This window comes from Aristolochia californica, unplaced genomic scaffold (assembly GCF_029961685.1).
Source record: "Aristolochia californica isolate CCGP_79_NKW_82.1479 unplaced genomic scaffold, dmAriCali1.0.hap1 SCAF_15, whole genome shotgun sequence".
Classification (NCBI taxonomy): Eukaryota; Viridiplantae; Streptophyta; class Magnoliopsida; order Piperales; family Aristolochiaceae; genus Aristolochia; species Aristolochia californica.
Genome location: NW_027181826.1, coordinates 22,791,130 through 22,817,824, shown reverse-complemented (window position 1 = coordinate 22,817,824; position 26,695 = coordinate 22,791,130). Strand labels below are relative to the sequence as shown.

Genomic DNA, 26,695 nt, shown 5'->3' with positions numbered 1-26,695 from the left:
CTCTCTCTCTCACACACACACACACACAAACACAAGCTCTTCTCTTTTTTTATTCTCCTACTTTCTTCTCTCTTTCACTTGAGATCTCTTGTGTTTATGTGATGGCCCTAGAAATCAACATTAATAATTTCACCGATTGGAGGGTTTCCCGGTAGCTTACTAGAATAATTGAGATCTACTTATTCTACCTCCTCTTTGTTCTTTCCATCAATCTCGGCAGATTCTCTACCCTTTTTCACGAATCAAAACCATATGTTATGCTACCAATATGCATGCTTTTAATTGTTGACATTGATACTTTGATTACTTTTTTCAATGATTTTTTATTGTTTTTCATTATTTCAATTACTATGTAAGCATTTCTTAATTTGCTCTTATGTAGTTTTTCGATTGACTTCCTTTGTTGGATAGAAATTAATAATCTTCATGTGTCAACTAGTTAATTCGAAACGGCCCACACAATTTGGTGTGTTTAGCTAATCCATGACTGCCATAAGTTGGTATAAAACCAAATTATTAATTAGTTGTGGAATTTGTGACCTGAATCTTGAATTCTATAGAAATTGATAAAAGAATAATTTCCCGATGATATTACTTTCATTGATACATGTATTTATAGTTATAAAATGATAAAAGGATTTACATGAATGTAGAGTTACACGTGTACATGACTATAGAGTTAGAAGTTGAGACAATCTCAACTTCTCTTAACCTGATCATCTGGATCTCTATCAAATTCTTCATATTAATTGAATTAGACCAAACATGAGCATTATTGTTTTCAGTAACATTGAATATGTCCTATAATGAGTTTCTATTTTAGACTTGCCAATGAGAAATTAAGTGTGAGATAAGTAGATGAGGAATTATGTAAAATACATGAATTGGTTGTTTTAAATTTTATATTTTATTTTATTCTTTATTGGGTGTTCTTTTTATTTTACTCAGTTATTTATTGGGTTAAGTACCTATGCAGTTCGTTTCTAATTGGCCGGTTTTTGGATATTATCGGTTAGTAACTTCGCAAAGTGGCCCATCATTATCATCACTTGCTCTTATTTTGTCCTACGTCTCACCGGAATGACCTGTTATCAATCGCCACGTGCAGAAAGTATAATCATGGCCCAGTCGAGGCTTAGATTTCTCAACCGATATGATCGTGGAACGTCCACTTGGCGCTGGCACATTGGCGTCAAAATCCTCTTTTCAAACGAAAGCGACAGCCTAACGCGCTCCTCTCGAAAGTCTCTGAAAAAAAATATACTGCGGTGCGAGGAGATCTCAATTACAGTGCGACTGACGTTCGGATTTTTTTATTTTTTTTGTTTTGCTTTTATTAAATTGCAATTTGCTGAACCGGGGAAAAATCAAAGGTGAATCCTCTTGACGGAGTCAGTTTTTTCATTTTCATGCTCATATTTCCGGAGGTGTTTGAGGATGGGGTGCTGTGTCAGCAAAAGAGAGGATTCGAAATCGACTCGAATTGCTCGTTGGAAGTCGACGGGGATCGTGGCAATGAGAGACGGCATATTGAAGGTCTTTTAATGATTAATCTCATAGTTTTTTTTTTTTTTTTTTTTGTTTAATTGAGTTTGTGCCTGTTGGGCTTTGTACAAAACTTTGTTCCCTTGGAATCTATTTAAACCAATTATTTCTAGGGAAGATAATTTTATTATCATGTGTGAATTGTATTTATTGTTATTATTATTGGGATTCTTGAATGCAGTCTCAGAGAGGTTAAGTTTCTACTTCTCATCAATGCTGGGATGTGTACTGTCAAGCTAATTATCTTCTTTAACCAACTCTTGAAAATTGTACTTGAAGAGCTTACTTTCTGTATATTTTTGCTTTCTTCAAAGTAAAAATAAACAGCTGTTGGAGTTTTTCCTTTTTGAAATTTAGAAACTCCATTGCTTCTCACGGTACTTGTGTTTAAGTTGCAGTTATTCTTTCTCTATATACTCTTAAAGAGGTTCCAGTTAAGAGTTACAATCACAAGTTCATTGTCGTCCATTTTTGTGATCTTTGTATATCTTGCTACCATTTATTTGCAAACTAAACGCAATCCCATATTTTATTGCATTGTTCTCTTGTCCACAAACTGATCCAAGTGTTTGAACTCCTCCCTCTTAATATCTTCTGTTCACTTTTAAGTTTTCAACAAAACCAAGCTGAAATTTCTGTCTTGATTATGGGTAATTCAACGCTTGTTTGAAGTGGAGAGTCTTTTGGTTATTTTGTTATATTTTATTGAAACTGATAAGAATGCTTTTCCTTATTGGATTTTCATGTTTTAAACCTTGTTTATCTAAACTACACGTAAACCGAAAAAGGAGTTCTATCTCTCTTCTGCTCATAAACACACCCATATAACACGTAAACCGAAAAAGGAGTTCTATCTCTCTTCTGCTCATAAACACACCCATATAACTCCGGGGTAAGTTTCTTTGGTATATGGTTTGAGATTGTTTCTGCCCAGCACAAATGATTTGATGTGAATTGGATTCCTTCATTTCAGATGGTTCCTTTGGAAGGCTACAATTAGGAGTCAAATCTTGTTTTTGAATTGAAAGGGCGGTGAAATTTATCTGTCTTCAGTTATAGATTTTTCTTATTTGCATCCTTTAAACTATGTTGGTGCTCTTTTTTAGGTTTCTTAAACTTATTTTAGTTTAATTATAGTAAATTGAGGATGTTTGTTCTGAGGAGAAACGACAAATTATGTCTTTGACTTTGCTCATCGAAGTGGGAAGAAATCTCGGGACTTCTCATTGGGATATTAAAAGCTTTTATTTTAGTAGGAAAATATGATTTGATCCTTTTAGCTGCCAATAGCTTAAAGTACATCTTGATACATTTGACAGTTTATCAAGAATTTAGGATTCATTTTATTTTTCTCCTCCTGAAATTATGGTGAAATTTCAAATTTGATTGTATTTGCTCAAAAATATTCTGGGTTAAAGTTCCCTATTTTGCCTCGTAGAATGCTTATTGCTTTCTTCTATTGGACCCATTTAAGCTCACCAACATACTGATTAGAGAATTCATACTTGAATAGGCTTTCCCCAATGAAGTTCTTGACCTGAATGGATCTGTTCGTACACTTGATTTGACTCACAACAAATTAGGTAACTTTTTTTTCTCTATCTTGGAGTTCATTTATGGTTATTCTTTTCTCTGAAACAGAATGTCTTGATTCATGAGTTTACACTTGTATCCGCAGAGAGATACCCACTGCATTGATAAATGGTTCTTATGTGAGTTATATAAGATAATGTAATATGAGATCATAATAATAAAGTTACATAATATAGGAAGAGAAACAATTTTTGACAGTACTCATCATCGTTGTCATCATCATCATCATCACCATTATTATGTTTTGTTAAAATGGTTATTTTTTTATAACTTTATCATAGTTTTTTTGGCTGTGTAAACAAAACGTGGCCTATTAAAAGACTTGCAATTTTGCCACTATCTTGTTCTACTGATTTGCTTGCATTTTGATTTTAATGATTCACTGATAAATTCCTGGGTAAGAGGTATTTACATATGATTATATCATGACCTCTTTTAAATTTGTGAAACCATATGCATGTCTGTGCTGTTGTCTTCTTCTCTCTCTCTCTCTCTCTCTCTCTCTCTCTCTTCTCTCTCATTCTTGCTCTTGTACATATGATTAATTTTCTTTGGCTTCTTTTCTCCTATAAAGCAATTCTTTCTGACCCAAGAAAATCCATTCCATCCCTCTGACTTGAGAAGAGCTCTTACTCTTCTTCCAAAAGTGGAGCATTAATGTGTACATGGTGAAGAAGTGATAATACGTCTCTAAGTTCCATGAAAAAACAAAAGGGTGTGAATGTTGCTCGTTGTTGTGTTTTTACCAATTATAATTAATTCACTATTTTAGTCACACATTTAGATAAAAGTATTAAAAAGTATTAGATGAAATTTTTAGTTTCTTTTAGGATTTTCTTAAACCATTTACAGTTCTTAGTGTTTATATTATATATCTGTATTTCGTTTCAATTTCCCATTTTTATGTGTGCTTTCTTTTTATTTCCTGAATTATTTTGAGCTTCGAGGACCTCTACCTATATAATTTGGTTGCTTGATCCCTAAAGCACATAGTGTTGTTCTCATCTTGTTGAAAGTATAATACACTCTTAGTTCTGTTGAGGTTGAGAATGGCTTAGTTAATGCATCATCCTAATGATTTTTTTATAGATCACGAAAATTGGTGGTTCTTTTGGCATTTAAGGTTTATTTGCTCATTCATTTTTTTGTCCAGTTGATATTCCTGAGGGTATCATCAAATTAAACAACATTCAGCGCATGGTGAGTGGAAAATTTTCAAAGTCTTCTTATTATAAATCATGTTCATTTTTTTTCTTCAAAACAGGACTTTATCAGTTATACAAGATTGAAGGGACTTATGTAACCTTATATTTTCAGATCTTAACAAATAACCTTATCGACCGCCTTCCAGTGAACATGGGGAAGCTTCAGTCTATTAAAGTTCTTAATCTTGACTCAAATCGGCTTACTTCCTTGCCAGATGAATGTAATCTTCTATTCTTATAGACAGGCAATCTAGACACATTCTTTTCATCATATGCTTATTTAAGTTTTATTTTATATTTCTTTAATGATGCCTTGTTGTTTGTTTTTATTTATTCATTTTCTGTATGTAGTGGGCTTGCTTGTTCGGCTTGAGAAATTATCAATTGCAGAGAATTCTCTGGGAAGTTTGCCAGAAACTTTAGGGAGTTTGCGAAATGTAAGTTCACATTACTAGTTGTCAGTGATAGTATGTATTAGATTATAAAATCAAGGATAATGAAGAACATATCAAGTTGAGAGTTTCTAACTGAAAAGGTGATGGGCTAATTAATTTCTTTTTCTTTTCACAATGCAGTTAGTGCTTTTAAATGTTTCAAAGAACAAGTTAAAGAGCCTTCCTGAATCTATTGGGAGCTGCTTTTCATTGGAAGAATTGCAGGCAAATGGTACTTCTTCTACTTACTTGAATCTCTTTGGTTGTGTGTTATTCCCGAGTTGAACAGTTATTCAATTTTTTGGCATTTGGTCCATTTCTGCTTCTTTGTATTTACCCTCATTGTCCCTTTACTCGTAGTTCTTTTAGTGTGCTTTTTGGTTGGGTAGGTTTCTGAATGAAAGAATTGATTTGAACCTTACACCTATAAAATCATCTACGGACACTTATGACCTTTCTGGAATACTCTTAAAAGCATTATGAAATGCCACTTTCTGTCTGATGATCTGCACTTCTTGTCACCCACCTTTTAGAATTTTTGTGATTCATTTGCAGATAACTCTATTACTGGTCTGCCCCTGTCAGTCTGCAATCTCATTAACTTGAAGTCTCTTTCCTTGAACAACAATAAAGTATCTCAGGTATGAAGATATAAACAAACTTTTTTTATTTTTCAATATTTAAGTTAATTTATGCTTGTGATTAGACTAATGCAGTGGGTTGGGGAAATCTAGCCATATAAATGTTAGGAGTAGTGTTGCGGGAGCCAGGACAACCTGCTTATTCGACTCAGGCTGTACAAAGTTTTGGGTTTTGTGGTTCTTGCTTACCTAAAAACTATCCAGTTCAGCAACAAAAAATTATTGGCTTCTAAAGTTCAGGTTTTGACCAGAAGTGTGAAATATCTAGGACTTCTAGTGCACTCCCTTTAAATGTAAATAAGACTCATAGCCACAATGCTGCACTTAGATTTGTGGTATAACATAGCAAAATAATGTAATCTTTATAGTTCTAAACATATTAAGCTATATATAAAGCAGTAAACATGTTAAACTATATAAACATTTTACTGGTTCAACTGCTAACTGATTGTTGAACTGGATAGAAGCAGGACCAACCAGACCACTGGTTCATGGCGAAGCTGGTTTTTACAACATTTTTTGTATGTTTTTGTCTTTAACAGGCGTGGTTGGAAAATAGATTTTGCTAAACTTTGCTTCACAGGAAGTCTAGGGAATTAACAACACCTGAGAGTCATAGGATAGAGAGTTGTTTCCTAATGGTACAATTGATCGATTTTAACTCTTCCTTGATCATTCTTTCAGGACTTGCAGCTCTAGCAATCTATTCCTAGTGTAGCTCTTAGGCTTTTCTGTTTCCAAACTTTGAAGAATGGATTGCTTCAGGCAGTTGTGAGCATCCTGGCCTACTCTCATTAATCAGATGTTAATCTAGATTCTAATATGTGGTGTGGCAAAAAAGTAATTACTTCTGCTGCTTGAACTGGGGCCAACCCAGTTTCAAAGTTCACAATCCTAACTCTAGATCAATTTGACCTCAGCCAAAAATAATCAATTCCTGAAGAATTGAATCTTTTTTTTTCACTGAATGTTTACTGAAATGTAAATCTCTTAATCCTTGATCCAATCTCTTAATAATGCATGGTGGATAATCTCTAAACATAGTTTACCTAACTTTGAAAATGAGGAGGGTGAATGCTAATCCCACCACTTAATAAACTTCAGCACTATTGCTCAGAAGAATATAAATTGCGGCCAGAGAACTGAGCTTGATTTATTGTCATGGATAATGAGAGATGAGGTAAAAATGTATTCTTCTGCAATTAATTACCAGTGAACGAGGTTTTAGTTGAATCTGGATGAAAGGGGCAAAACTACATTGACCTATATCTGGATAATCAGGTCTAAAATAATCTTCTTTATTTTAGGTTAATTTGGCAATTTTATATGAATCTTTGCAAGGAAGAATTCCATCTGGAAACTTGGACTGTGGCTCAGTGGTCTCAAGGGGGTTTTGGAGATGTAGATCTCTGAGTACATGTCTCTCTAGGTTCAGGGATATCTCCACATCTTTTTAAATAAATTTCCAGCTCTAGCCGGTGCTATCCTTTTATTTACTTCATACCAAAAATGCAATAATGGTGTGAGTGTTATTAGCGTTTTAAGTGAGTTTTCTATTTTCTCTCTCTTGCCTTCCTTTTCTGGTTTTTACTACCTGTGCAAAAGAAAGTCAGTTTTGATGTAAGATTTTCGTTCATCTATTGGTCAGTTTTTATGTAATATTTTCATTCTTTTATTGGTCTTGGCAAATCTGCCTTCAGATTTTAGTGTTTCAGGGAAAGACTTCATGTTTTTCTCCATGGCTCCATTTTCTTGCACCTTTTCATGTGGTGTTTCTACTGATGTAAATATTTATAGAAGTCTTATTTTCTCTGTCTGAAAACTTTTCCTTTTTGTCAACACTTTGGAATCTAAACATTTTGGAATACACTTTTCATGTGGTGTATTCATGTTTCCTATTTCTAATAATTTATGTGATACTTCTTCTGAGGGTGGTTTAATCCTAAGATGAAACGAGGAACTTAAGAGTTTGCTTAGTCTCATGATAATAGATCTATTCTTTTGAAATATCGTCTATGAACTATTCTTTTGAAACATCATCTCTGTGTTTATAGAAATCATTAACTAGTTTGCAAACTTGGTGGACAGATACCACAAAGTTTGTTGGCAGATTGCAAAGCGCTGCAAAACATTTCACTTCATAACAATCCCATTTCAATGGATCAGTTTCAACAGGTAAGCCTTATAACATTTTGCAGCCTTTTATGACAAACTGAGGCAATTAGGAAAGCATTGCCTCGTTTGAAATAATTTCACCATGTGAATACTTTCAAGTGAGTATGATATCTATATGCATACATGTCTGGTATAATGTGAGACACCGCTTCGTTATTGTTGTATAACTGTAAGAACAACATGATTATTCATCATCATCTACTTTTCTCTTCAAATCTTAACTATGTTCAAGTAATCATGTAATTAGGAGAGGCACAAAACACAATAAATTTTGTTCTATTGTTGTATTGTGATGTATTTGGTGATATTATATGCAGAATGAAATAGTGATCTTCCCCTTTATTCTTTTTAGATGGAAGGATTCCAAGAGTTTGAAGCACGGCGAAAAAAGAAGTTTGACAAGCAGATTGATTCAAATGTGATGATTGGATCTGCCGGTCTTGATGAGGGTCTTGATTTATAACAACTTTCTAGCCATACATGCTCTTGGCAAGGTTGGGAAACTTGACCCTCGTATATCTCTAGGGTAATTTCCACTTACAGCTATAAGGTTTTCTGTATTTTCAAATACAGTCCTATAGCTCAAAATTAGTACACGTATGGTCTCATTGTTAGCATGATCTAATAAAAAAGTTGGAAGTTGTGGAAAATTAATATTATCTTTTAAATAAAACAATATTTGAAGGGTATTATTTTTAAACTAATATTATCTTTGAAGTTGCATATGGATTTTGTATAATTCTTTTAAATAAAAACCTAATAATACCTCTCATGTTGACAGATTCTCTGGACTTCTTAAATGTGAAGCCTAAGTGGCCTTAATTGGAACAAAACCAAAATTAGAGCCATATTTGAAGATAACCTGTAAGTTTGAAGGCCTGAATACAATTAATTTTTAATATAAGTAAAATAATATTTAATCACTTAGCTGACATTATATTTTAACCAATTGTCTTACTTAAACATTCTAGCAAAAATTCTGATCCCTCTGATTTTATGACAACTGGTTTTTGGTTTATTACTGAGGATATTAATTGATAATTTAGTCGAAATTTTCCAGTTTGAGTTGGATGACTGATTGTAACAAGCATTTCATGGGTTTTATGGGAACTTGGTTAAAAAACAGAGTCAGTTTCATGTTATAACCCTGGACCAAGCCAAATCATGAAGTTCTTGGCATGCTGTTGGTTGTGGTTCTTCCCTTCTCTCCCCTAACTCATAAGAAATTACTTTGTACATGAACATGTTTGTTTTATATGCAGTAGTTTATTCATTCAGCATCAGTCCATGCCTCATGATGAATGGACATTTACTGTATTGTTCAGTTCTTTTTACATTTCACTTGTGTTTCATCAGCTCAGATGGTATATTTGGACATGAGAGATACGTAGTTTCTTTAGTTTGATCATCGATTGATAGTTACAGTCATCCTTCCTCTTTCTGCAAAACAATAGAAGTCTCCACCGTCAAGGAGTTGTGGTCATGGAATCTCAGTCTGACTACAGAAGCCTCTCCTTGGAACTGTAAGCGTTTCATTTTTGTGTTTGTTGTATCAGAAGAGGCTGGTGGTGTTGGCTTCATTTGAAGTGTGTGAGATTATAACGGAAATATGCTCTCAAGTTGTGTATATAGCAAACTTCTGGTGTTTCTCTCCAGTTCTTGAAAGGAAAATGAAATTGTCATAGCTCTGTGTTAATCAAATAGGCGTCATCTTCATACATCTCCCTTTATGAAATCCATTTGCCTCTCCCAAAATTGCATATAGAAATCTGATTTGATCATTCACATTTGAACTATGTATTTAAGGGCCTAATTTTAAAATCATGATAAAATACTTGTTTGAGATTATTGAATGTGTGGTTTGGTTGACGAGTCTGGCCACAGATCCGGACTGATGCAGCAGTGACAATGAGGGCGTGGGCCCATGGATCTGGACTGGTCTGACCCACAGATCTGTAATGATCTGGCCCACAGGTCTGGATGGATATGGCGCAAGCTATGGCCGGTGGGGACAGCGCCTTACTGTTCGTCTTCATGACGAATGAGATTATTTAACTGACGGTAAGCTCGTCGGTGATGGTCTCTGTGACTTTCTCGCGAACGTTCGGCCGGCTTGGATGGCTGCCTCCTGGCCGTCGCCGGTAAACGGAAACTCCACCGAGGTCGTGTTCGGTGGCCGGACAGCACGACACCGCCGGTGGCTCAGCTTCTGAACAGAGCCTTGCTGTTCTGCGGAAAACCCGACCGCACTCCTCTGCTGTCGTGCTCTCGGAGCCTTCTCAACCACACTTCTACCTTTTGTCGGACGCTCCTACCGATCTCTCTCCGACCACCTCAGTAGCTACTCACTGAGGAGTTGTTTCGTCTTCCCCGTCTGAGCTCTACCGTGAAAACACCACGGTTGACCGCAGCCCCAAAACCAGAGGACTCTGCTGCTGTCCAGTGCGTACAAGATGGATGGTTTAACGATGAGAAGTTGAGGAGACCTCAGATCCAGTTTCAGGTTAACTTTTAGACTTCCTATTCATTACCATACGTTGTTTACAAATAGTTCACGCCTACGAGAGTTTAGGGCGAAAATTACAAAAATACCTTTAAAACATATTTAAACCAAAATAGCATAAAACAAAAATATAATTAAAGGTACGGTACCCAAAGACTCACTTGCCGTGCTGCTGAGTTATTCGCCTCGCTATGAGTACATAAACTTTGTCTCGGCTTGGAAAAAGAGTTTGTCCCCGAGCTCCATATATAAGACCTCAGATCCGGAACTTGTGGGGCTGGAGTGTAATAGGTGGGCTGGGGGCTTGGCGGTAGCATGACTACCCCTTAACAATATTGGTTGGCCTTCTAACACAAAACTCATTGTTAACGCCGAGAAGCCCCACAAAATGGGGCTTAAAGTTTGCACCCACTTAACCCGGAGTACCATATCAACTTCAGCGAGGGATGACAAAAAATATAGTGGTAAAGGAAGTATTACCAATGGAAAAATGTACCTCCTAGCTAACCCCTTCGCTCAGAACTTTCTCACCATTGGCGATTGAAACGGTGGCAATGGGGTGACGTTGGATCGCAATTTGGAGGTGTTTTGCCGCAGTCACACTGAGGATATTATGTATATTGCCCGAATCCACTAATCCAACCAGTTCGTGGTAACTAACCTTGGCTCTGACTTTCATGGTGTTGGCCGACTTCTGTCTGGTAATGGCATGTAAGGAAATCTTTGGTACGGCCCCCTCTGGAGTATCTATTAGCGGTTCCTCTTCCTTTGCTCATTCTTCCAATTCCAACCAAAACAAATGTTTACATTGGTGGCCCGTCTGGTAAGGTTCGTCACAATTATAGCAGAGGTTCTTTGTTTGTCTGTCAACCATTTCCATCCCTGTTAATTTTCTTATATATGGGGGGTTGCTCTTTGTAGGGAATGCTGCCACCGACTGTCCCGACGTAGATTTGGGTGGTGGCGCTTATGACCTTGTCACCGGAGGCGAATAAGTCCTTCCCTCCTGCCAATTTGACTTGTGTGCTTGAATTTTTTGCTTGGCTTCCAATGCTATGGCCAAATTCATGGGTCTTGCTAGGTCAAGAGGGGCGAGGAGTTCCACTTCTAAACGGAGTGACTCAGTCAAACCTGCTGTAAATAGACTAACATGTTGGTCAACCCACACAACCTTACTTGCCCGGGCCAATTTTTCTTGGAATTGTTTTTAGTATTGCTCCACACTTCTCGTTTGTCTTAACAACACTAAATCCCCTAATGGGTTGCTCTGAGCAGGTGGTCCAAACCGAATGGTGCACAACTCCTTAAATTCTTCCCAATCTAGCCCCGGGTTCTCCAATTCGAGTTGATGTCTTGTTTGTCTTAACAACACTAAATCCCCTAATGGGTTGCTCGGAACAGGTGGTCCAAACCGAATGGTGCACAACTCCTTAAATTCTTCCCAATCTAGCCCCGGGTTCTCCAATTCGAGTTGATAGCCCCATAGCTGCGCTTCATCGAACATGTGGAAGGCGGCTAACCCCACCTTGTCTATTTCTATAGTTTTTTGGTTGGAAAAAAAAATTTCACATCTATAAAGCCATATGAGAGGGTCTTCAGACCCATTGAAAGTAGGAAAGTCAGAGTTTTGTGTACCTTGGAACCGCCCCTCCTCCTTGACTGAAACTCCCACTGTGTGCTGGATGTTCTGTGCGTCTAGCAGTCTGTTCGCTCGATCTGTTTGAAGGGCCTCCTCCCCCTTCCCTTGAGGGTGGATTCCTTCCCGAAAATAAATCATACAGTCTATTAGTCAGTGCTCATAATTGTTGTTTTACCTCTTGAGAGACTCGACTATCTAACAGCGCTGCCAATCGTCTTTCACTTTCCTCTTGCCTCGCCTTGAACATCTCACGGAGTTTTGCTATCAATTCATCATTGTTGGATGATTCCCCCATGCCTACCCGCTCTGATACCAAGTTGTTATGGTTCCAAACCGACCGCATAAATTGGCAAAAACGAGAAGTCTTCGAGAGGGGCTGGGGCGAAACCAGGACGGCCTGACTTTCTAGGACGCCCTATGACGAGTCTGGCCACAGATCCAGACTGATCTGGAGTGGCCTGGCCCACAGATCTGTAATGATCTGGCCCACAGGTCTGGATGGATATGGCGCACGCTATGTCCGGTGGGGACGGCGCCTTACCGTTCGTCGGTGATGGTCTCTGTGACTTTCTCGCGAACGTTCGGATGGCTGCCTCGTGGCCGTCGCCGGTAAACGGAAACTCCACCGAGGTCGTGCTTGGTGGCCGGACAGCACGACACCGCCGGTGGCTCAGCGTCTGAACAGAGCCTTGCTGTTCTGCGGAAAACCCGACCGCACTCCTCTGCTGACGTGCTGTCGGAGCCTTCTCAACCACACTTCTACCTTGTTGTCGGACGCTCCTACCGATCACTCTTCGACCACCTCAGTAGCTACTCACCGGGTAGTCGTTTCGTCTTCTCCGTCTGAGCTCTACCGTGAAAACACCACGGTTGACAGCAGCCCCAAAACCAGAGGACTCTGCTGCTGTCCAGTGCGTAGAACGGTATCAAGATGGATGGTTTAACGGTGAGAAGTGGAGGATGATGGGGGATAACTAGGGTTATAAGGGAACTCAGATCCTGTTTTAGGTTAACTTTTAGACTTCCGATTCATTATCATACTTGCTTACAAATAGTTCACGCCAACAAGAGTTTAGGGCGAAAATCACAAACATGCCCCTCAGGCATATTTAAACCGAAATAGCATAAAACAAAAATATAATTAAAGGTGTAGTACCCAAAGACTCACTTACCGTGCCGCTGAGTTACTTGACTCGCTATCGAGTCCATAACATCTGTCTCCCCCCCTGGAAAAAGAGTTTGTCCCCAAGCTCGATAAATAGGGCCTCAAGTCTGAAATTTGTGGGGCTGGAGTGTAAGAGGTGGGCTGGGGGCTCCGCGGTAGCGTAACTACCCCTTAACAGTACTAGTTGGCCTTCCAACACAAAACTCATTATTAACGCCGAGAAGTCCCACAAAACGGGGCCTAAAGTTTGCAGCCACTTAACCCCGAGCACCATATCAACTTCAGTGAGAGGGATGACAAAAAATGTAGTGGTAAAGGAAGTGTTACCAATGGAAAAATGTACCTCGTAGCTAACCCTTTCGCTCGAAACTTTCTCACCATTGACGACTGAAACTTGTGGCAATGGGGTGACGTTGGATCGCAATTCGGAGGTGTTTTGCCGCGGTTACGCTAAGGATGTTATGTGTACTACCCGAATCCACTAATCCCACCAGTTCGTGGTCACTAACCTTGACTCTGACTTTCATGGTGTTGGCCGACTTCTATCCGGTAATGGCAACTCCGACCCTGAGCTCTAGAAGGAGACCTCAGATCCTGTTTTAGGTTTACTTCCGATTCATTACCATTGTTTTAGGTTCACGCCAATAAGAATTTAGGGCAAAAATTACAAAAATACCCCTAAGGCCTATTTAAACCGAAGACGATGCCGCTGATTTACTCGACTCGCTTTTGTTCATAACAAAGGATAGCACAGCCATAAAAATGGGCTTCCTTCACTTATGTTTATATGTATAAAGGTGAAAAACTTAACCAAAAAGAAGAGCTACTTGCCTCTTACTTGTTTGCTAGTGATTTCCCAAGTTAACACTAGAAACATTCAGGGCACAATTTAGAAGCTATTATCTTTTTATAATTTGCCGAACTTGTCATCTTATGTAATTGATCTCTCTCTCTCTCTTTAATTTTTTGTTTCTTCTTGCAAATTGCAAGGAAAAAACTACACTAAGTACTATGATGATTAGATGCATAAGAAACTTATGGTATGTTTGCAGTCATCTTATAGAGAGTGTAGCTTGAGGGAATGGAGGTCACTGTAGGCACACAATAAATACCAGAAACCTGGTTTTTTTTTATATCTGTTAGCATGTAAATCCGTAATCCTCCAAACTGATTACCTTGATTCTTCTACAAAAAAAAATTGGTTAGCAAAAGCCCTTTCTGCTAAACCCTCCATGGATCACAATTATGTAGACCTTATGATCCATTTACCTGCTTGGAATTAGTTTTTGTGTATGAACATGATTATGATGTGCATGTAGAAAATTTCATGTAACAGCCACTAACTGGAGAGATTCAGCGTCATGTTACTGATGCTAACACGAGAAATCCAGTGTTAGATTTTGCAGGGGCTCTGCTGGGATAGCAAAGTTCTTTTCAGGTCTTTCAGTTGCTGCTGTGGCACTCCGCATCCATGACAGACCTTTCAAAGCCAAGAAAGGTCCACAAAACCTCCTCTGTCCCCTTCAAGCCCCTTGCCTCTCCCAAAATGTCTCTCAAGTCCTTGCTCAAGCACACTCTTGTTACTGTTATCATGATCCTTGCCTTCTATCTGCTCTTCAATTTTTTCTTTCCCAATCCTCCAAATCTTCCCTCACGCTCAACCTCTGAACTCAATAATCTCATTGTGAAGTCTGGCTCTCCAATTCAGTCTCCTGCCAAAATCTTCCTCTACAATCTCCACCAGAAATTCACCTTTGGTGTCATTGAGAGCTACCTTACTGCCCGAAATTCTCCTACAACTGATCTGAAGTACTCTGGGAATCAGCACTCTGCTGAGTGGTACCTTTACTCTGATTTAGTCCCTCCAGATCGGGTCAACTTCCCAGTTGTCAGCGATTTGGACCCTGAGGATGCTGATATCTTTTATGTCCCATTTTTCTCTTCTCTGAGTCTTGTTGTGAACCCCCCTTGTATCGACCGGGCCAGTCCTTGTATAAGATCCGAGAAATCCAGATTCGAGTTTTTGAAGATCTACCATGGCGACTTTAAAAACGGAAACCAATTGCGCTAAAACCTCGAGGCATTAGTGAGAAGCGCAACAAGACCTTATACAAGGACCGGCCCGGTCGATATCTCAACACTCCCCCGCATGGGGACAACCCGTGTACATTAAGGTCCCAACATACAAGGGACAAATTCGGGGGGAGCGGGATTAGAACTCATGACTGACCTACTCTGATACCATGTTGAAACCAGTTGCGCTAAAACATCGAGGCATTAGTGAGAGGCGCAACAAGACCTTATACAAGGACCAACCCAGTCGATATCTCAACAATGTATTCATTTGTCAAGACGCTAATGCTTTGTATAAGGTGATCGATAGAGTGAAAAATGGGATTCTATTGGTTTCAGATTTCGGGAGGTTGAATAGAGATCAGACATCCTTAGTCAAGGATGTGATTTTGCCGTATACACATCGGATTAATCCTTTTAATGGGGAGGTTGGAGTTGATGGGAGGAAATATTTACTGTTTTTGGGGGGTTAGTCAACAAATTGGAAATTTGATCTTCGTCTTCATCTTCATCTTCATCTCATGCATCTACATGATCTTCATCTTCGAAATGGGTGTTAGTGTGGACAAGTTCATGTTCGAAATCTTCGAAATAGGATGTTAGTGTGGACAAGTTCATCTTCATCTTCATCTTCGAAATCGAAATGGGGAAATCGGAAGGTATTTTGAGGGAAAGGAGAATAGCCAGAGAGAAGGGAGTGGGAGGCTGAAAGGGAGAAGAGAGGGAGAAGAGAGAGAAGAAAGGGAGGTCGAGAGGGATAAGAGAGAGAGAAAAGTGAGAGAGAAAAATGGAGAGCGAGTCTGAGAGAAGAGAGGGAGGCACGGAGACGAGAGAGGGGTGCGAGAGAGAGGGCGAGTCCGAGAGAAGACTGAGAGACGAAGGCCAGAGACGAGAGTCCGAGAGAAGACTGAGAGACAGAGGCCAGAGACGAGAGTCCGAGAGAAGAGAGGGAGCAACGACGTCGGGGGCGCAGAGAGACGAGAGAGGGGTGCAGGAGAGAGGGAGGAAAAAAGGGAAATGAGGACGCGCGAGAGAGGGGGGTGCGAGGAGAGAGAGGGGGAAAAAAAAACCAAGCCGCGTGTTTCTTTCATCTCGAAGAAGATAATAAATGGTCTTCAACAAGATGAAGGATTTTAAAACTCGGAGATGAAGGACCGCTTCATCCCCAACATCCAGATGAAATGTCATCTGCGCTCCACTAACGACTTCAACTAATGAAGGGTGTCATGCGGTTGATCTTCATCTCGGACTTCAAGTTGACTAACCCCCCCAAAATATGGGGAATCGTTACCGTAAAGAAGTAAGTCTCTTTAATTTTCCTACATCATATACTTACTGTTTTTGTTGTTTTGAATTTGAGAAAAAAAAACAACCACTTGAGTTGAAAGTGGAGCTTCAATTATGCTCATAGATTTTCTCTTTCTTTAATACTAACTGATAATTTTCTTTGAGGCATCGGTCGTTTGGATTTGCTATGAATTTATCTCTCCATAATCACTTCTGGAAGCGAAGGCATTATTTCCTACTTATCAAGGCATCTTTCTGTTTTATTAACTGAAACAATAACAGATGGATGTAGATTTCAATGAGCTTTATATCTTATCCTTGTTTTCTTGAATCAAATAACTTGTTGAGCTATTCTACAATTAATGATTCATGATTGAATGGAAGGTATGAACAATGGTTAAAGTGACAAAAGTATGCTTTTCTCCATCTAAATTCCACTGAAGTTCCTTCTTGGTTATGTACTTAAAAATATGCTCACTTCTCTGAAGTACTGCAGGTATCAGTTGGTAATAAACATATTCCATGCATAGGCCATTGAATCCTAACATCCGTGGTTTATCACTTTGTCTCTGGAAAAGATAAGACAGGATAGGTGCCAATTGTTTACTTGCTTTGGTTCTTGACTGACAAGCTAGAGTTGTGTGCTTGACTACCCCCAATACCTTGCCATCTTTACAGACACTGACCTTGGTAATTGTAAAATTCAAAACAGAAGAGTTTGTATGTACCTTAAAAATCATGACAGTAAGTTATTAAAAGCTGGAAATTTTTTAGTGTTTCTAATCTGAAAGAACACTCAGTATTTTCATTTTTCATGGAACAAATCCAACTTAACTTCTAAATCTCTGGCAGCATTTTGAGCTGAAATGAGCATGTTCGAAGGTTATTGCTCTAATAAATTTTGATTTAGGAGAAAATGCCATATGCTTGATGATCCTGGTTAGTTTATCAATTTTTTGAAATGCATACACAGGTTCATGAACATTTTTTTGTTGTGAAAGGAAAAAGTTAAGAAAATGGTTTTCTTTTATTATGTTGTTAAGATTTTTTTCTCCCCAAAAAACCTGACTGATGATCATAAATAATGGTTCTTACAGGGTGGGAAAGTTCGTGATACATTGTTTCAGATACTTGAGAAGGAACCAGATGTCATCATAAAACATGGGACTCAGTCAAGGGAAAGTCGGAGAATGGCGATACAGGGAATGCATTCATCCAAATTCTGTTTGCATCCTGCAGGAGACACACCATCAGCCTGCCGACTGTTTGATGCAATTGTGAGTTTATGCATTCCTGTTATTGTCAGTGACTATATCGAGCTTCCCTTTGAAGATGTCATAGATTATACAAAGATATCAATATTTGTGGACACGGCCAGGATACCTGACTTCAATGTTGAGAACTACAAGCACAAAGAGGATTCTACAACTTCAGAAAGAGTTGAAAGCGGTATGTGAAATATTGTGCTTATATTATTGACCTGTTTTACTTGTTATATTGGGCTTTGTTCAGTCAGCAGACACATCTTGATTTGTGTTTCAACCCCTGTGAACCTTCTTTAAAATTGCCAGGTAAAACGATATTTTGAATATGAAGATAAAAATGGAACAATCAATGAAATCTGGCGGGAATTGATGATCAATCGCGATAACCGCCTTGTGGAAAGAGCGCTACCTGCCTTGGACTGCTCCTGTATTTGTTCTTCAAAGAATGGCACCAGTTCTATCCGATGACACCCAATATCAGTCTCCACTTCATGTCAAGTATTTTTAAATTATGATATAAGGTAGATGATGTTCAGTGCCATCATGAAATTCCTCAACACCAGATAGGTAATGTGGGTAATTTCTCAAGACCAGGTGCCACCCACATTTCATTCATCTACTCTTGTGTTTCTCACTTCTCTTGGTTTTCATCAGTATAAGGCTTCGGCTTCTCTTGACTTATATGTTTTATTTTATTTTGGGAATTTCCCTTAAATACCCATTTAAAATAAAATATTTTCAAAAATACTGACATCATCAAAATATTTCTAAAACTACCCAACTTTGACCGGTCAAATGCCTATGTGTGCAGTTAAAAGCGACAAATAAGTTTTGACTGCTTATGTGTCGCCACATCATCAGTGCAGTAAACATAGATCGACATGTCGTCTGTCATTATTTTACCAAGTCATTTGCCACATAAACTGCCACATCATTAAATAAAAAATTAAATAATCCTCACCATATTCCACCGCATTGTTTTTCAAAATAAGTTATTTTAAATGTCTTATGTGTCCCCTTTCATCTTGCTCCTCTCCTCTCCTCTCGCCCTCTCGGCCTCAGCCTCCTTTCCTCTCCTCTCGCCCTCTCACCGCCGCTTGGCCTCGGCCTCCTCTCCTCTCTTCTTGCCTCCTCTCCTCTCACCCTCTCGCCACCACTCGCCCTCTGGCCTTTCCCTCTCTCCTCTCACTGTCGTCGCTTGGCCTCAACCTCCTCTCCTCTCCTCTCGCCCTCTCACCGTCGGTCGGCCTCGGCCTCCTCTTGCCTCGCTCTCTCTCCTCTCGCTGCCATCGCTCAACCTCGGCCTCCTCTCGCCTCGGCCTCTCTCCTCTCGTTGCCGTCGCTCAGCCTCGGCCTCCTATCCTCTCCTCTCCTCTCCCCCCTCTCCTCTCCCCTCTCGTAGTGCCTACTGCCGCCGCTCGGCCTTAGACCTCGCCCTCGACGCCCCCCTTTCAATTAAAAAATTAAAAAATATTTTAAATCGATAATAAAATATGTTAAATTAGTAAGAGTAAGATTTTTAATTAATTATATATTTATTTTATTTTAAATTATTTTAAATATAAAGTAATAATAAATTTGAAAAAAACGTATTGATAAATTTGATTTTTAAACTCAAAACTAAAATTTTCAAATTTTTTTATTAAAATAATTTTTAAATCGATAATAAAAAGGTGTTAAAATGGCAAGAGTAAGATTTTTTATAACTTATTATTTTAAATATAAGGTAATAAAAAGTGTACCGGTACATTTATTTTTTAAACTCAAGTAAAATTTTCATAATTTTTCAGTTAATAAATAATTTTAATTGATAATAAAAGGTGTTGTAAGATTTTTAATTAACTAATATATATTTTTAATAATTTATTATTTTTTAAATAATGTGATAAAAATTATACAAATAAATTGTATTTTTAAACTCTAAAATAATTTTTAGGCTTTGAGACATAAAATTTATTACTTTTCCCAAAGATAAATGTCCAATATTGTAGATATTAGGTAATAAAAAATGTATCTAATTTTTTGATTTTTTTTTAAATTATTCAATTTTTTCATTTAATGACGTGGTAGCTTATGTGGCAGGTGATGTGGTAAAATAATGACGTGGCAGACGACGTGTTGATCTATGTTTACTGCACTGATGACGTGGTGACACATAAGCAGTCAAAGCTTACGTGTCGCTTTTGACTGCACACATAGGCATTTGACAAGTCAAAGTTGGGTAGTTTTAGAAATATTTTGATGACGTCGGTTTTTTGTAAAATATTTTATTTTAAATGGGTATTTAAGGAAAATTCCCTTTTATTTTTAGGTCTTCTGCTTCTCAACTACAGCACGTAGTTGAGCAATGTTGTTGTATTATTTTTGTACATTCAAAGGAATAAATTTTACAGCGGGCGTTAGTTCATGTGGCTGTTTTTCTTGCATTGACACTATTGGCCCACAGGAAGGCGCTCAATATCTCTTATGCAAAAGATTTTGTGGTGAAAATAAATATTGTTGAAACTTAGGATACCATGATATATGATCAAAGTAGAAGAGAATTAAAGGTTGAGAAGATGAAGGAGAGTTGTGGAAAGAAGATTTAGGAGGAGGAGAAGAAGAAGAGTTACAAATTTGGAGAAAAGATGAGGAAGATTAGGGTAATAGACTTAGTCCAAACTCTCCCCCTTAAAGCTCTATTTATAACTGATAAAAATACAATATTGCAATTACATCATTCACCATAGTAAGAGTCAAGAAGAGACAAAAAACATAAACTAATTACATCAATGACACCTTAATTACATCATATATTCCAATACTCCCCCTCAAGCTAGGAGGTAATGGCAGTGATCCCAATTTGAAAGAAATAATATAAACGTAGTAATAAGATCCTCCATCACGGTGTCCAAAGGATAAGTACGACACAGGACACAGACTCTCAAATGGTAGAAATGGGTGATAAATCAAAACCAACCTCGAATGATTTCGAACAAATAGTAATAATAATCACTAAAGTGGGTAATGTCTGTCATTCATGAGACAACGATAAAAAATCCAAGTGTACCAATAAAAAGTCTTAAATGACTTAAAAACACCCATATATATAAAAGGGACCAACCAAATCAACGCTCCAAAAAGGTTGGCCAAAGGGGTAAGTGAGAGTCAAATAAAGTATGATAGAAGAAAAGTTGCAAATAATAAAAGGGTAATGGGTAATGAATAGGAAGATAAGGTGAAGAACTTGGGGTCACCATGTGCTTTATTTTCTTAAGTAATGCGAATCTCCATCATATGAACCAATGAACCAATGCCGATAACAGACAACAAATAATAAACCTAAGGCAAACAACCAAGGATTTCTTCTTCAATAATAGTGTCTCAATTAAAGAGACATAATAACTGGTGTGGTAATGAGCCAATGTCCAAATAACACATACCAAATATGTGGTTATATAGAAGTGGATAACCGATAAATAGTAAAAGTCCTTAAGATTAAAAGGGACATAGGAGATAATCTACAACAAGTTCATCCTTGAATATGAAAGATGTGCACCAAATAATAAGCTGGACCTAAGTAATAAGCTGCCAATAAGTTGAACCAAGTGTTGTTAATCTTCTCAAAAAAAATAACTGAATTGAGTAATGTTGGTTTCGAGAGCAGCTGCAAGGTCTTCTAAAAAATAGAAAATAGTAAATAAAACAGTAATGGATGTTGTTTCCACGCTTACTACATCAGTGATTAATTCAGACACCCAACTGAGAGTTAGCCATATTAAACCAACTAATTAATAGCCAATGACATAAGTGTCATGTTTCTGAATATAGTTCATGCTTAGAGATGTAATTATAGAATGAAATCGATTCTGAAAGGCAACATAAAAAACCGAAAAACTTGAGGCTAGATAAGTTATAGCTTAAAAGGATTTCACTGAATGATAGGCTGAGTGAGGCTGCTCACTTCATAAGGGGATAAGTACACTAAGTGTTGCTCTAACATGTTGTTAATATGTTGCAAGGATTTCTTGTAACCAGAGAAGAAACACACGTTTTGAATCTGATCCTATATCAGAATTCCTTTATATAAATACTTATGTAATTTGCAGCACTAAATTAAGCAACTATTTTTTTTGAAAGTTGTCATAATTCAGGATAGGAACATGTCTTCTCTTTGACAAATAAATTAAGGAAAATTTCTAAAGATAAGATGATCTTTTAAAGAATGTTTTCAAATATTATTAGTTAACAAACAAAAACAACAACTCAAAAAATGAAGCAAAAAATTCCTGCTTAAACTCGGATCTTTGCATGCAACGGGATACTATCATGACCTTTGATTCTTCAAATGTGAATATCTCCATAAATATAGATCAAATTAACATGAAATTTTCTCCTTATGAAACTAGAATTAAATACCTTTCATCCAAGTATAAATTCACTTCATAAAATATAGTTATTTAGAGATAAATAATCTGATAGATTTTGGACTATATAATCTGGACGAACTGAGTACTCTTTCTAGTTTGGCCAGTATGATCATTGACTCTTCCAAGATCGACATCTCCTAAAATTTTTATCAAATTGACATCATATTTTCTCCTTCTAAAACTAGACTTAAATACCTTTCATCCAAGTATAACTTCACTTCTTAAATATACCTCTTTTGAGATAAATAATCTGATAGATTTCGGAATCTGTAATCTGGCCGAAATGAGTACTCTTTCTTCTTTGGCCTACATGATCATTGAATCTTCCAAGATCGATATCTCCATATAAAAAAAGATTGAGAATTGGTTGAATAGGTAAGAAAATAGACTTAAAGATATTTCTTTTGATATATAATTTCCCATATGAAGTCTTATTTTTAATAGTATAAAACGACTCGAAAGTTTAAGCTTTTTACTATTGCATGAAACTTTTCTGCTGCTTGACCTTTGCTACATCAAATGTCGATTTCTCTTTCTAAAAAAATCTGATTGAAACGATTCTTTTTTATTTGTAAACTAGACTCAAACATATTTCCAATTGTATATAATTATCTATAGGAAACATACAGTAAAAGACTAAAAAATCTAATGAAAACATGAATTAGGAAAGAAAGACTTAAGGAAAAATGAGAAACTCCTTTTTTTTATTTTTCTTCTTCTTCTTCTCCTTTTCCATCTCAAATCTTTTCTCGCTCTGATACCTGGTTGAAACTTAGGTTTCCATGAACTATGATCAATGTAGAAGATAATTAAGGTTGAGAAGATGAAGGAGAGTTGTGGAAAGAAGATTTATTAGGAGAAGAAGAAGAATTACGAATTTGGAGAAAAGAGGAGGAAGATTACAGTAATGAACTTAGTCCAAACCCTCCTTAAGCTCTATTTATAACTGATTAAAGTACAATAGTACACTATGCTTGATTTCTTCATTTTTCTCTTCTACTCTTTGTTGGGCTGGTTCAAATAGTTGAGCAAAGGAACTTCAATAGAGGGAGCTCTCTCTTTATCATTTAGATGATTGATTCTATCTCATTAGTACTGAAGGCTTTAGTTGCTTGCTATGTCAAACATTCATCAAGGTTGTTCGAATCTTGCACTAGACAATTGTTTCCTAAGAGTTTTCTCTCTCTCTTGTTTGGTTGAATAGTCACAACTAGGTCATTCAAGTGGTATTGTTTTTTTTTTTTTTTTTTTTTTTTTTGTTGTCTTGAGCTGATTGTTCCCTTTCTCAATAGACCATTTGAATGATCTCCAACCAGTCAAACAAATATGCAACCAAAATTTTTTTAATGCTTTTTGTGCTACTAAAACGTACTAATGTACATTATTAGTAACTTAAGTCTTTGTTTTCATCAAAATTATCTCAACATGGGTCTTGAGACCAATATTTTGTACCCCTTTTCATTTTCTACCATAGTGACTCGTTTGAGAAATTATCCAAATACATCATTCTAATGTGCAAAAAATATAGTCCATATTTATTTAGAAAAACCATTAATAATCACATAGACATAACATTTTCCACCAAGACATGCTAACTTCAAGGTCCCCATACAAATTCATGTAAAGGAATTGTAGAGGCTTGGAGGTGAAAATTAATTTGGCTTACATTTGTAGTTCAAATATTTACCATTTATGAAAACATCACAAAAACATTGATTTCAAAATTAAGCTTTGGAAGACCTTAGACAACATTTTTCTATGAATATTTTTTAAAACTCCATTGTCATATGTCCTAGCATTCTATTCTATGAAGATATGTTTTCATTGTTTGCTATGAACATGTGACCTTTTATTTGACTAGGTCATTAATTTTTAACATATACATGTTTCTCGTCCTTCTTTCTATGAAAATCAAGTTTAAATTGTAAAAACTTTTACAATCATCTAGTCTAAACTCAACTTTGAATATCTTGTTTCACAATTGACTTATACTCAAGAGATTATATTTGGAGATCTGTATTAAAAAGAACATCATGTATACCTATAATCCCCATACCTTTTATGTGGCCTTCTCCATTTCCAAACTTGATCATGCTTCCATCCCTGAACTCTAGGTGGATGAATAGATTCTAGTATCTGATCAAATGCCTTGAACACCTGCTATCAAGGAACCACATTCTTCCTTTCCCATTGCCACTGAGACACATTTTTTATATTTTGACCTACTTTAACAAAATATTTTGATGTGGCCTTATTTACTAGCCATTTTACCCCTACACATGTGGGTGTCTCTTAACACTCCCCCTCAAAATGGTGTTTGTAACTTCACTTTGCAAATAATCTTAGTCAAGAAACTGGTGTGCTTGAAAAAAAATTCTATTATTGTGTGTCTTGAAAAAGAAATTTGATTGCGTTGCTTTAATTCATCTTGTTCTTGTTCACATTTTGCTTGTAATTTTCATCTTGCTCTCACCTTGTTTTCCCCCTTACTTGAATATTCTACTCATATAAATTTTGATTATCACAACACGTGGAATTCTTCGTTGTAGATTATACAGCTTCTTTTTCTCCTCAAACGTGGAATTCGAAATTCTTACATGTAAAAAAAATAAGAAGAGGACATACATCAAATCAATTGAGTAATGAATGTGACATGACTTGATTCATCTTGTGGAATTCTTCATGGTAGATTTTGTTACCTACCCCATTCTTCTTCCCTCTCCTTTTATTCTCCCCCCATAAGTTGGGAGGTAATAGCAATGATCCCAATTGAAACAAAAAAAAAAAAAAACGGTTATAATAATTATTGCCTCCATCAAGGTGTCCCAATGATAAGTACTCAGTCGGACATTGACTCTCAAAAAAATTTAAAAAATGGATGATAAAGAAAGAGTTGAAACCAACCTCAAAGGATTTTGAACAAAATAGTGATAATAATCACTAAAGAGGGTAATGCCCGTCACTTAAAAGACGGAAATAAAAACCCAAAAGCTGCCAATAAAAAAGTCTCAATGCACTTAAAAACACCCACATATAAAAAAGGACCAACCAAAGCAACACACCAAGGGGTTGTTTTAAGCACCTCGCCAATACTACCCAAAAGACCGGCCTGGTAGGTAGCGGAAAGACAACTAATTAACCCCAGGACCATAACATCACACCCACCTTCACGAGCCAAATGGCGGCCTACTTGCGACGGCCCACTCTAGCGACCAGGACCGCCTTTTTGCGCTACACAGGTCGCTAGGTCGCCCCCTCTGCCCAGGACTCACGCCGCTAAATTTGCTTACGCCGGGATTCGAACTCGAGACGTAGCGCTTGCTCTTCCATAACAGGTTGGCCTAAAAGGGTCAACAAGAGAAAAAAAGGATGGTAGGAGAAAGACAACCAAGTAAAATGGTAATAGAGGATTAACGGAAGAGGAAATAACCACCACCGTAATAAGAAAAAGACTGTAATGGTAGTACGAAAATAACTTAATTTTTTTTACCAAATATGACTTTTGGGAAGTGACCAAGTTTGACTCAAGAGGGAGATAAAAAATAATTCCTTTATGGACATGATTATTAATGGAACTTAAGAAATATCTTCAATAAGAAAATTTTGAGATGGAACATGGAATAAAAACTTTCTAAATATAGACTTCTCTTATAAGGCAATTACTTTTTAAAACACAACTTGACCAATTTTTAAAAAAAATATTCAAGAGATTGTTTCTAGAATAAGAGAGATTAAGAACACTAATATTTGGACTTTAGAATGAGCAAAAAGATTTTCTAATTCAAAATTTTCAGGATTTGTCAAATAAGGAAAGTAACTCATAATGGGAAAGACTTCTCTTAAGGGAAACTAATGTAATATGAAATCAAACAAATGAAATTTTTACAGAAAGATATTCAATTTAGTAAAATCTTGACTAGATTTTGAAAACAAATAGGAAACTTAACCAACATTAGAAACTCAAAAAGGGAAGGAAATTTTTTTGACTTAAATTCGGTTTTTCGCATGCAAAAAGATACCAACATGACTTTTGATTCTTCCAATACAGATATCTCTCTCTAGTGTTGGAAGACAGGGCCCAAGCCCACATGACCAAGGTAGGCTCACATATCCAAAGTGTATTAGAAGATGGGCTCAAGCCCATAGGACCAAGGAAGTGTCAATGTAGGTTTCCGACGGCGAACTAAGACTCACAGAACTCTGGTCTTCATGGAGACGAAATGCGTCAGACAGAGACTGACAGCACAGCCTAACAGGGAGCTCACAACTCCTACAACGTTGGACGGAACCACCACTACCTCACGGGACTGACGTAACAGTCCAGACGAAAGTGTTGAGCTTTCTAGTTTCTCGACAAAGACAAGGCAGATGAGAGACGAAAAGAATCCCTTTAGTTACAGTTTACCCCCCTTTCATTATGTATTTATGCTCAGGTTTTACTGTTACAAAATGGCCCATGGGCCCAATACAATGTCACCCATCCCATTAAGCCTAATCTAATAACCCTATGTACATAACCCAAATTATACAACAATTATGAACATAAATTATATCTAATATACATTTTAAAATATCGTAACTTTCCCCCTCAAATTGATGTTGGTGAGTCAACCAACAACAATTTGCCAACCAGAAAATTATGTCGGGATTGAGACAATGCTTTAGTGAAGACATCGGCCACTTGAAGATCCGAAGAAATGTATAGAAGAGATATTACCTGGCGCTCCAAAGTCTCACGGATAGAGTGACAGTCAACCTGAA

General features: G+C 37.2%; 1 protein-coding gene and 1 pseudogene across 3 annotated transcripts; both read left to right on the top strand.

Moving 5' to 3' along the window:
• Positions 1 to 1,252: 1,252 nt before the first annotated feature.
• LOC137951846 (plant intracellular Ras-group-related LRR protein 7) lies at positions 1,253 to 9,554 on the top strand. Of its 3 annotated transcripts, none has more exons than XR_011112166.1 (10): positions 1,253 to 1,536; positions 3,059 to 3,128; positions 4,292 to 4,338; positions 4,456 to 4,564; positions 4,695 to 4,780; positions 4,919 to 5,009; positions 5,333 to 5,418; positions 7,507 to 7,593; positions 7,946 to 8,119; positions 8,955 to 9,554. XR_011112166.1 is itself a non-coding variant. In XM_068798795.1 (10 exons), the coding sequence occupies exons 1-9, from the start codon at positions 1,438 to 1,440 to the stop codon at positions 8,054 to 8,056; spliced, it is 786 nt and encodes a 261-aa protein (XP_068654896.1). In that variant the 5' UTR covers positions 1,253 to 1,437; the 3' UTR covers positions 8,057 to 8,087; positions 8,955 to 9,554. The 3 variants fall into 3 exon arrangements, 2 of the variants coding, with proteins under 2 accessions (XP_068654896.1, XP_068654895.1); XM_068798795.1 differs by having other exon boundaries at positions 7,946 to 8,087; XM_068798794.1 differs by having other exon boundaries at positions 7,946 to 8,087; positions 8,950 to 9,554.
• A 4,892-nt stretch (positions 9,555 to 14,446) lies between these two features.
• LOC137952347 (probable arabinosyltransferase ARAD1) lies at positions 14,447 to 18,039 on the top strand (annotated as a pseudogene).
• Positions 18,040 to 26,695: the final 8,656 nt, after the last annotated feature.

Excerpts from the sequence above, each read along its gene's own strand:
- LOC137951846 (XM_068798795.1), top strand. The coding sequence starts at position 1,438 with ATGGGGTGCTGTGTCAGCAAAAGAGAGGATTCGAAATCGACTCGAATT. Across the intron at positions 1,537-3,058 it reads TGAGAGACGGCATATTGAAG|GCTTTCCCCAATGAAGTTCT; the intron begins GTCTTTTAATGA and ends ATACTTGAATAG. Across the intron at positions 7,594-7,945 it reads CAATGGATCAGTTTCAACAG|ATGGAAGGATTCCAAGAGTT; the intron begins GTAAGCCTTATA and ends TATTCTTTTTAG.